This window comes from Rhincodon typus, chromosome 21, assembly GCF_021869965.1.
Source record: "Rhincodon typus isolate 14 chromosome 21, sRhiTyp1.1, whole genome shotgun sequence".
Taxonomy (NCBI): domain Eukaryota; kingdom Metazoa; phylum Chordata; class Chondrichthyes; order Orectolobiformes; family Rhincodontidae; genus Rhincodon; species Rhincodon typus.
In genome coordinates, this window is record NC_063352.1 from 18145271 (window position 1) to 18157504 (window position 12234).

General features: G+C 40.6%; 1 protein-coding gene across 1 annotated transcript in view; it reads right to left on the reverse strand.

The window, feature by feature from the left end:
• Positions 1 to 12234, reverse strand: part of LOC109911874 (transformation/transcription domain-associated protein) — a 206307-nt gene that overhangs the window by 122622 nt on the left and 71451 nt on the right. Inside the window, exon 23 of the mRNA XM_048609696.1 lies at positions 7098 to 7271. Within this exon, the coding sequence (XP_048465653.1) occupies positions 7098 to 7271 (174 nt within the window). The remainder of the gene's footprint in view (positions 1 to 7097; positions 7272 to 12234) is intronic.

Genomic DNA, 12234 nt, shown 5'->3' on the forward strand with positions numbered 1-12234 from the left:
GATGACCCAGGTGAGGATGGGAACGGGGAACTGGGGTACAGGAGATAGCACGAGAGGAGGGGTAGGGAAGCTCTCGGTGCCGGTTCCCGTCCTCCAGCCGTTACCTGAGCCACGAGCCCGGCGCCGCTGCACGGACTGCCCGCCAGCCGCCTCACCCGTCCCTTCACCCTGCACCCTCCGCCGCTGCAACATCCGCTTCCCCTCAACCCCACCAAACGGCCTGGACCCCGAGCCCGGCTTCCCGCTCGTTCCCTCCCGCTGCCCCCTCCTCCCCGGGTCCAAAAATTATTCTCACCCATCACTGGCCTCAAAATTACAGGGGACCTATTCACTCCGACGGAGGAACAAACGTGCCTCGGAGCAGTGCTGAGACCATCGAATTTGATGGTCTTCTTTATGTCATCAAAATGCGACGGCCGACTCATTTTGAATAAACTTTATTTATAAAACAAAACAGTTGTACCCTCCCAATGTTGTTAGCAAAAATTCCACTTTGCAGTGTGAGTTCCTCAACCTCAAAGTGTTTAACCGTTGATGTTTCGTTAAGAGGGTTGATCAGGACATGTGCTTTGTGTTGATGTGCTTTAAATGGAATCTCATAGGCATTTCAGAAAGTGCCTGCACAGGAGGCTTGAAATTTCAGGCCAGTGGAATTAGCAGTATGGATATAGAATTGGCTGAGTGGCAAAAAACAAAGAATAGTGGCCAGTAGTTGCTTTTTTTGACCTGAAATGGGATTTCCAGGAGATTTACGTTAGAACTACTTTTCTAATAAAGGTGGGGAGAGGATGAGCTATATTTTACTGTGTAAGAGCACTGTGGTGATTGTTTGGCAAATATATTCTGATTAATAGAGATAATAGCATAGAGGGTACATGGTCTATTACTGCTAGGATTTGTTTGAGTTCAGTCAGATTGGCTGTGATTCTCATGGTATTGTCCTTAGAAATTAGTCAGCAAATGGTTGTTGATATTTTCCTCAGTGTTCAGTCATGCTATGATATAATTCTGGAGTAGCTGGGACTTGAACCCAGGTCTCTTAGTTTAGAGGTCAGAACACTACCACTGTGCCACAGTAGCCCCTTTACAAATTACTGTCATATATTTTATTGAGTTGAAACAGTTGCTGATCATGTAAATGATTGCTCCATCTACAAAGGCAAGGACGTGTTTATTAAAACATGTAGTTTCAAGTACACACAACCAATCAGCATTCCACTTTGAAAAGTGTCTTTTTTCAGGAATACTAAAGAAGAGGTACTTGGAAAAATTAGCTGGATTCAGAGTCGATAAACCTCCTGCATCAGATGAGCTTCATCCCAGAGTATTGAAGGGAGTAACAACAGAACAGTGAATGCATCAGTGGTTATCTTTCATCATTCTAGAAATGTTGAAAGAGATATGGAGATAATAAAAGAAAATGGTGTTGAGATGATCAGCCATGATCTAGAATAGTGTGTCAGGCTTGATGGGCTAAATGGCCCACTTCTGTTCCTATATTCCTGAAACCAAACTTGGGATCTTTTAGGGTGAGAAACATAGTTGTGTCAAGTGTAACCAAATAAAATCTTTTTAAACATGGAAAGGAAAACAAAATTGCAGAGACAATCTTTTTAAGTGCTTTGATGTGCCTGGCACAGAGACAGAAGGATGAAAAACTTGAATTTTTACAGTGCCTTTCTTGACAAACTCTGACCTATATCGTTCTATTTCTGTAAGTGGGTCCATCCAGTCTTGACCAGCGACTCAGTGACAAAGAACTAACCATGACCTCAAACCGTTCTGAACCATAATCAATGATTTAATTTTCATTTCGATTGGGAAAATCAAATTGGCAGAGGCAACCTCAAGAAAGAATTCAGAGTGTATTCATGACAGTTTCCTAGAACAATATATTGTGGATCTCGAAACAGAAATCATATTGTTTTGTATCTGGAAAAGTGATATGAGGCAGGTTTAAGAAATGATCTTAGAGTAAATTATCACATATTGACTATAACATGGTAGAATCTAGCATTCAATTTGAGAATGAAAAACTTGGTTTGGAAACAACTGTGCTAAACTTAAATAAAAATAATTACAAAGGAACAAGGTTAGACTTAGCTGGGGTAGACTGTGAAGATGGGTTATCAGAAAAAATGGTTGAGGGATAATGGGAGATATTTACAAAACCAGTTCATGACTTACAAGAAAGATGTATGCAGTGAAGAAGGATTCTGGAGAGAGGATAAGCAATCATGGCTAACCAAGGAAGTTAAGGATAACATCAAACTGGAAAAAAAAAGACATGCAAAGTGGCAAAAATTTGTGTTAGCCAGAGAATTGAGAAAGTTTTAAAAACACAAAATTTGATAACAAAAAGTAAAGAGGGAGAAAACAACTTTGATGGCAAACTAACAAGTAACATAGAAACTTCGTTCTGATGAAAGGTCACTGGACACTAAATGCTAACTCTGTTTTTCTCTCTCTATAGATGATACCAGACCGGCTGAGTTTCTCCAGCACTTTCTATTCTTATTTCAGATTCCTAGAATCTGCAATTCTTTGTTTTATTATAGAAATATGGAGCAGGAGCAGGAAATTCGGACCATTAAGCCTGCCATTCACTATGATTATGGCTGATCCTCCATCTACCAGTACCCCTTTGATGCTTTTAAAATCTAAAAAAAACTATCCCTTTCTTGAATATATTCAGTGATTTTGTTTACAAAACAAGTAATAGCAAAATAGATAGAAAGAGCTTCTTTAAGTGTGCAAAAAGAAACAAAGAGGCCAAGGTGAAAATAGACCCCTTGGAGAATGAGACTAGGGAAATAATAATGGGGAATCAAGAACTGGCAGGGGTGTTGAATAGCTATGTATCATTCTTCACCGTAACGGACTCTAATAGCATTCCAACAGTGCTAAATAATCAAGGGGCAAAATGGAAAGAGGAAATAAATATAAAACTACCACTAGAGAAAAGATATTATGCAAACTAATTGGGCTAAGTGCCGAAAAGTCCCACAAACCTGATGAGTTGCATCGAAGGGTATTAAAGGAAATAACACAGAGATAGTGCATACACTTGTAGTAGCCTTCCACAAATATTTAGATGCTGGTAAAGACCCAGAGGATCAGGGATCGCCAATGCAACACCTTCATTCAAAAAAGAAAGGAGACAAACCAGTCACTATCAGCCAGTTTGCTTAATATCTGTCATTGTTAGATGTTAAGAGTTTATTCTAAAGGATGTAATAGCAGAGCATTTAGAAATGCATAATATAGTCAAATAGAATTAGCATGGTTTCATTGAAGGGGAAATCATGCCTGACAAACCTATCAGAATTCATCAAGAAGGTAACGTGCATGATCGATAAAAGGAACGTAAAGATGTAATATTTAGATTTCTGAAAGGCGTTCAATAAGCTGCTGCAGGGACAGCTACTTAATAAGAAAAGAGCCCATGATGTTGTGGTTATAAATGAGCCTGACTGGAGAATTGGCTAACTAATGGAAAATAGAGGATTGGAATAAGGGGCGGGGCATCGCCAGGATGGCAACCTGTATCTAGTGGTCTGCCACAGGGATCAGTGCTAGGGCCACTATTATTTACAGTATATATTAATAACTTGGATGAGGGAAATGAGTGTACTATTGACAAGTTCGCAGATGACACAAAAACAGGAGGGAAGGCAAGTGGTGAGGATAACACAAAGTCTTCAGTGGAGTATAGGTGAGTGGGCAAAGACTTGGCAGATGGAATATAATGTGGGAAAATATGTGGTTGTGCACTTTGGCAGGAAGAATTGAGGAGCTGAATACTATTTAAATGGTGCAAGAATGTATAAAGCTACAGTACAGAGGAATTTGGGGTTCTTGTACATAAATCACAAAAAGCTACCATACAAGTTCAGCAGCTTGTAAGGAATGCAAAGAAGAGGGAGTGTACAAAAATGGGTAAGACTATACAAAATACTAGCTAGACCACACATAGAATACAGTGAACAGCTTTGATCCCCACATCTAAGGAAAGATATGCTGGTATTAGAGGCAGTGCATAAGACCACAAGAAACAAGAGCAGGTTGTTCGCCCCTCAAGTCTACTCCACCATTCAATAGGATCATGGCTGATCCAACACTCCTCAGTTACATTCTTTGTCCTTGATTCATTATAATGTCCATTATAAATGTCGCCACTGATGCCTAAATTCTGCCAATGAAAATAAAATATTCGTAATCCCCTGTGTAGCTCTGAATTGCACCTGTTCTCAGTGTTGCAATGGAGTTTCCATGAGTTTCTGCTCAGGATGTTGGGAGGTGGAGGAAAGTGCAGTTCAAACAGCTGCCTAATGAGGAAGCACTGTTGGTAAACTGAAAGTTGGACTGCAGCTTGGGTGAAGCCACGTTTGCCTGGGAAGTGTAAACCCAAGCTCCCTATTAGCTGTACTGAATCAGTGACACCTCCCTGAGGAACAAACGTCAAGGGAAGGAACAGGCGGTGTCAGTGCCCTGACGACAGCTGTACACATAGGAAACTGTCGCCCACAGCTACTGCTCTCCTGCACGTGCATCAACAACAACATATGTGTAGTTCATGTTGTTAAAGGCACTCCCCATGTGCTTCTTGGGGACATAATCAGATAAATATTGACACTGAGCCACATAAGGGGATATCAGGATTGATGACTCAAGAACATAAAGATTAAGGTTACAGAAAGGATCATAAGGAAGAAGAGAAAGATACAGAGGGAAGAGGTTTTGACAGAGATTCCAGAGCTTTGGGTCCCAGACCCCAATGATGAAGCAGAGGGTATCTGGATTTGGTGATGTGCAGATATCTTGGCAAGTTGCAGGGCTTGTAGGATTTACAGAGCAAGGGGTGAGTGGAGCCACAAAGGGACTTGAACAGGCAAATGAATATTTTAAATTTGAGATGTTGGTAGACTGAATATCAATGTAGGTCATCATGAAGGACATACAGCATATATTCATATACAGCATGTACACGTATTATGTGTGGGTAACAGGTGCAGATTAGAATCTGGGAAAGAGTTTTACCTGATCAAGAAAGGAAGAACAGTTTGCATTTATATAGTAATTTTCGTGAATTCAAGATATCCCAAAGTAGTTGCACCCAAAGAAGTTCTTATGAAAGATAGTGACTATTGAAATGTATGAAACGCAGCAGCTAATTTGCACACAGTAAGGTCCCACAACTAAAAATGTGATCAGGAAAAATTTTGTTTTGGGTTTAATTGAGGGATAAATATTGGCCAGAATGTCTTCTACATCCACTTGACAGAGCAATGAGGTCTTGTTTAACTTCTCATTCAGAAGACAGCATCTGTGACAGTGCAGAAGCTCCTCATATTGCAATGGAATTTCTGCCTAAATATGGGACTTCAATCTATGACAGTCTGACCCAGAGGCACTTAGTGTCATGGAGCCATAGAGATGTACAGCATGGAAACAGACCCTTCAGTCCAACTCATCCATGCCAGCCAGATATCTTAAATAAATCTAGTCCCATTTGCCAGCATTTGGCCTATATCCCTCTAAACCCTTCCTATTCATATACCCATTCAGATGCCTTTTAAATGTTGTAATTGTACCACCCTCCACTACTTCCTCTGGCAGCTCATTCCATACACGCACCACCCTCTGTGTGGAAAAAGTTGCCCCTTAGGTCCCTTTTAAATCTTTCCCCTCTCACCTTAAACCTATGCCCTCTAGTTTTGGACTCGTCTACCCTGGAGAAAAGACCTTGACTGTTCACCTTATCCATGCCCTTCATGATTTTATAAACTTCGATAAAGTCACCCCTCAGCCTTCAATGCTCCAGGAAAGTAGCCCCAGTCTATTCAGCCTTTCCCTATAGCTCAAACCCTCCAACCCTGGCAACATTCTTGTAAATTCTTTCTGAACCCTTTCAAGTTTCACAACATCTTTCCTATAACAGGGAGGCCAGAATTGAACACAGTATTCCAGAAGTGGCCTAACCAATGTCCTATACAGCCACAACATGACCTCCCAACTCCTATACAATGCACTGACCAATAAAGGCAAGCATACCAAACACCTTCTTCACTATCCTGTCTACTTGCAATTCCACTTTAAAGGAACTAAGGTCTCTTTGTTCAGCAACACGTCCCAGGACATACCATTAAGTGTATAAGTCCTACCCCAATTTGCCTTTCCAAAATATAGTACCTCTCATTTATCTAGATTAAAGAACTACAACTGAATTTGTTTATGACAAATGGAAGGAGAATGGCCAGCAGAGGATTGAAGTAGGCTGGTCTGGAGATGACAAGAGCATGGGTAAAGGAGGGTTGTGTTGCAGCAACGTAGAGGCAAGGGGAGCTGGAATATACAACAGGGTCAACCTCTGACGTTTGAAAATAAACTGAAAATAAGAGTCATTGACTGGTATAAGTTCTCGTTTGGTTCTGACACAAGTTGTGTCGATTCAGACTGAAGCTGACGTACTAGGAAGTATAGAGTAGCAGCTTGTTGCTGCTGAGAGCAGTGAAGAAACTCGGGGGAGAGACGCAGAGACAGAGAGCACCTAGTCGGTGAATCATGACTTCTCTGGAGCTCCTGCTGTTGTTGAACACAGCAGTATTATCAGGTAAGGAAGGGGAGAGGGAGTCCACCATGAGCAAACGCGACTTTAGATAATAAAGAAGCAGGGACCAGATGTATTCTTAATGAACAGGAAATACCCCGGGAGTTTTCCCTTTTTTAAAAATCTGTTCAGTTTAAAGCGCTCGGCAAATTCAAAACCAGCCTGTTTATAACCCCACCGTAAGTCAGATGTTAGTTAGTTTCGATGAAAAGAGATTAGTTTTCACACCCCAGCTCCACCCTCGGAATATAATTCCTGTTTGCAAGTGAATGAATTACATCCCAAAGGTATAACTGACTCCTGGACTTGTTTTGTTTAAAATATTGCCAATACTTCGACTCTGTTTCCCCAAGCAGGGATGTGCTGGCAGTATGAGCTGGTACTGAGTAATGATGGGCCCATCACCACTGGTGCCCATGGAACAGTGGAGGCCAGGTTGGTACCTAAGCCTGGGAGCCGGCAGGAGCAGCTGGAACCGCAACCTTACACCTTCCATTGGAACGTGGAGAGTCCCCTGGCCATCGTAAGGAGTTCGGAGCAGGAACTCACCTCCTCCATCACCGTCCACAGCCTGGCCCCGAAACTGTACGCTCTCCGTGCTTGGGTAACCCGAAGCGGCTGTTCGTGGTGCCCCCCACTCGCTCACGGCTCCATCAAACTCCTGGTGACAGGTAAGAGTGTAATATGTGGTTGTAACTGGGAGCCCAGACTGTCCTTGTCTCCTCGCTCTGTAGTTTGAATCTAGTTTCACCATTCCAAAAGATTTAAACAAATATTCCTGACTTGCCTGTAACAGTTGGGATTATACCTGGTTTTTAGTGGAATTTGAATATTCACTTTTTGCATCCACTAGTGAATAATGGATAGCAGCTAGTTACATCAAGCTACTGGTAAATAGTGTTCAATAACAGGATTGACAGGATCATTGATTAATACTGTTTTGATACTCGACTGTATTTAAACAAGGTCTTGATAAATAGTGTGTAATAACTGTATTAACCCATTAGTGAATATAGGCTCATACAATTTTACAGTCCGGAAGGAGGCCATTCTGCCTATTATGCCTGTACCTACTCCCGAAAGAGCTTCCCAGCTAGTCTCATTCTCCAGTCCTATCTCCGTAGCTCTCTAAATTAATAATTTTCACATAAATATCCAGCTCTCTTTTACAAACTCCTATGGAATCTGCATCCACTACTTTTCTAGGCAGCACAATTCAAATCCTAACAATTGTCTGAGGAAAGAAGTTTCTCTCATTCCTAGCTAAATTGCTGACAATCTTGAAATTGTGACCCCCCAGTTACTGACATATCAACTAGAATAATTTCCTTTGCTCTGTCAAAATTGTCCTCTAAATTGAACACCTCAATAAGGTCACCCCTTAATCTTCTCTGCTCCAAGGAGAATAAGCCCAATTTCTCTAATCTTTCCTTGTACCTAGAATCCCTATCCTGGTATCCTTCTAGAAAATCTCCTTTGCACTCTCTCCAGGGCTTTAACATCCTTCCTTGAATAAGGTTCCCAGAACTGAAAACAATACTCCAAATGTAGGCTGATCAATGACTTGTAGAGGTGTAGCATCACATTCTTGCTTTTATATTCTATGTCTTTATTTATAAACCCAAAGATCCTATAAGCCTTCTTATAGTTTCAACTTGTCTGATCACCTTCAGAGAATTGTGCACGTGAACCCCAAGGTCCTTCTGCTCCTGTGCTCTCCTCAAAGTTGTAGCATTGAACCTGAATTGTCTGTCCATATTTCTTCTACCAAAATGCATTACCTAACATTTCTCTGTGTTGAAATTTATTTGCCAGGCATCTGGCCAACTTGTCAATGTCCCTCAGAAGTCACTCAGTGTCATTCTCACAATTCACTATTCTCCATAGCTTAGCATCAGCTGAAAATTTAAGAGATTTCATCCTCCACCCCGTCTCCAATTCATTTATATAAATCAGAAACAGCAAGGGTCTCAACACCGATGTGTGGGGAACACCACTTTCAACTATGATTCAACTTTCAAATCTGAGAAATGCCCATCTATTCCTACCCTCTGATTCGTAACATTTAACCAATTTCTAATCCATGCTGCCAAGAAACCATCAATCCCAAATATTTTTAACCAACCAACTAACGAGTTAATCAACCAGCCAGATCAAATGGCACTGTATCAATTGTTTCCTGAAAGTCCAAATATACAAAGTCCGCAGCACTACCTTTATCCACTGCCTACGTCAGTTCGTCAAAGATTTCAAGCTTGTCAGACATGACCTGCCCTTGACAAAGCCATGCTGATTGTCTAGTATTAACTTATTTTTCTCTAAATGTATATTCATCTTATCCCACAATACATCCCCCATCTGTTTTCTCACTAATGATGATACATTGACATGTCTGTAATTTCCTAGGTTATCCTTTGACCTTTTATTAAACAATGGTGTCACATTTGCAATCCTGCAGTCCCCTGGCACTATCCCTGTGTTCAAAGAGGCTTGGAAAATATATTTTAATGACACTTAAAACCAGGCTTTTACTAATTTTGTTCAATAACTGTAATACATCAGGTTATTTGAAAATGTTGCTTGATAAGTATTAACCCCAGATTACTACCAAATAAGTTTTTGGTTAATATTGTTCACTAACTGTATTGTTACAAAAGCACTTCATATTCAATAATTTATCTGAGGACAAGTTTTACAATATCATGGAAAAATTGATTTATTTAAAATTTTCTGAACATATCTGGAGAGATCTACTTTAAAGAAGTCATTGAAAGTTCACCTAGGATATTGGGCATTGTTTTCCAATAACGCTTTCTAGAAATCACGAATGGTTATAGCTTTGCTGTAGACCCTTCCAGCACTATTTAAACAGGGTATGGTTTGGAAAAATTCTTGTTTTATCTCGTCTTTAGTAGAGGAACAAGAAGCCCATGAGGAAGGGCTGCCCAATTTTCCAATTTCTGAAAAGGATTCTGTTGTTGAGTTCAGTGTGAATCCTATTTGTTTTTCTGGAAGAGTGACTGAACTTCTCAATCTTTATTTCCCGAGCAAGCTGTGTCTGCCCAGACTCCAGAGACAGTGTGTGCATAACGAATGACTTGACCTCACATGCCAAAATATCAGAACAGACCTCTCAAATTTCAAATCTAATGTTGATCTTATTTTTGTGCACTGCCTGTGCAGCCGTAACTTTGTATGCCTCACTCTGTTTAATCACCCTATAATCTGTATGCTCTTGTAGGCTACGATCTGCCTGTACTACACACCAAACAAAACTTTTCACCATACTTAGGTACATGGGACAACAATAAATCAAATTGAAACAAAAAATTTAGAACAGTCTAAACTTTAACTTTTTTACCTTCAAGAATAATCTTAATGGTCAGAAAAAGTTTTATTTTAACGTGGACCTCTGCATTTTTTTTCTCTTTTGCAGAAGCTCCTTGTCAATGTGTTTTGAGTTATTTAGAAGGAAGAGCATTTACCCTTCCATGTTCACCAGTTAGAGAAGAGATGAGCAATTGATGAAAGATACATCCTTTTATTTAAAAACTGATAACAGGAAGGCATTTAAATTACCATCTCAGTAACTAGGAAATATATTTTTATTTAACTTTATTTTAACCCATGGACTAGGGGGACCACAGCAACAGTGCACTCCTCCAGCCTCAATTCTAACAGTCTTAACATTATTCAACAACTTCATTAACACCAGGTTATTGGGGAACGTTGTTCAAAACTATTATATATCAGGTTATTAGTTTTTTTTAAAAACTGCATTAATACAAGGTTATTTGTGAATATTGTATTAATAGCAGGTTACTAGTGAATATTATTCAATTACAATATTATATCAAGTCACTGATGAACATTGTTCAATAACTATTAACTCCAAGTTATTGCCAGATATTGTACAGGGGGCTTTGTTGGCTGCACAGCTGGTTTGTGATGCAGAATGACACCAACAGCATGGGTTCAATTCTCATCCTGCCCGAGGTCACCATGAAGCCTCACCCTCACCTGAGTCATGATGACCCTCAGTTTAAACTTGCCACCAGTCATCGCTCTCTAATGAGACCTACAGTCCTCTGGGAGTATGGTGACTTTTACTGGTTAATACTATTCAATGACTTTATAAACACCAAGTTACTGATGAATATTGGTAGCTAGGAAAATGTCAGTCTATGTGTAGAAGATAGGGTGGTGGGGGTGGGAGTTAGGAGTGAATGAAGGCTGGGGATAGAGCCCAAAAAAGAGAGGAGAACAGCTGAACAGACAAAGGAGCGGATAACAATTGGGCTAGAAGGGTGAATATCTGTTGATGGGGACTGTTGGTGGCCAACAATGGGTTGTGTTAACATGGCCTATGTGTGGGGGTTTCGAATGAGGACATGGGAGAGCTCAAGCCCTAAATTTATTGAACTTGATATTGAGTCCAGAGGGCTGTACGACCCCCAAGCGGAAAATGAGGTGTTGTTCTTCCAGCTTGCGCTGAGCTTCGCTGAAACACTGCAGCAAGCTGAGACAGAGATGTTGCCCAGGGAACAGAATGGGATCACTTCAACACACCAGCGCAAGCTGGAAGAACAGCACTTCATTTTCCAGTTGGGGACCCTGCAGCCCTCTGGACTCAACATCGAGTTCAATAACTTTAGGGCTTGAGTTCTCCCATGTCCTTATCCTAAACTCCACATATCAGGCTTTGTTAACACACAGTCAACAATTACACACAATCCATTGTTAACCACTAACAGTCCCCATTAATAGCTATTCACCCTTCTAGTCAGATCATTATCCACTCCTTTGTCTGTCCAACTGTTCTCCTCTTTCTTTGGACTCTATCCCCACCTATCATTTAGTCCTTACGTCCTCCCCCCACCCACCCTATCTTCTGCATAAAAACCGACATTTTCTTAGCTACTGTCTATTTTGAGGAAGGGGGTCACTCAAACCCGAAACGTTAACTCTGATTTCTCTTCATAGATGCTGCCAGACCAGCTGACCTTTTCCAGTAATTTCTGTTTTTGTTTCTGATTTACAGCATCTGTAGTTTTTTATTGGTTTTTACTGGTGAACATTGTTCAATTAAAGTGTCATATGAAGCAATTGTTGAATATTAATCTATACTGTGTTTGCACCAGGTTATTGATGAATACTATTTAATAACTGTAATTACACCAGATTCATATTGAATTATCTTTAATAACTGCCTGCATTTGTGTCTGACCATGTGTGACTCTCAGAACTGTTTTTCTTTCCCTGTACAGACTTTGTGGTGGGAACTCTATCATTGAAGCAGCCAAATGGCAGTATCACTTTCTCAAGAAAGGAATATGAACTAGCCACCAACATCCCAACACAGATCTCATTCATCCTCTATGATCCAAGTGATTACTTTGACACTGCTTCATTCCGTTACTTCTGGTACTTTGGTGACGGGTAAATTCTTACCTCATATGGTACTGTAACTCTTATTCTGAATGATTAAGTATGCAACACTTGCATGCAGTTGAGAGTTAGCACCAGGGATGTCAAGATCCATCCTTAGCCAAACAGTCTCCACTTGGTACAAAAACAAAGTTGCTGGAAAAGCTCAGCAGGTCTGGCAGCACCTGTGAAGGAGA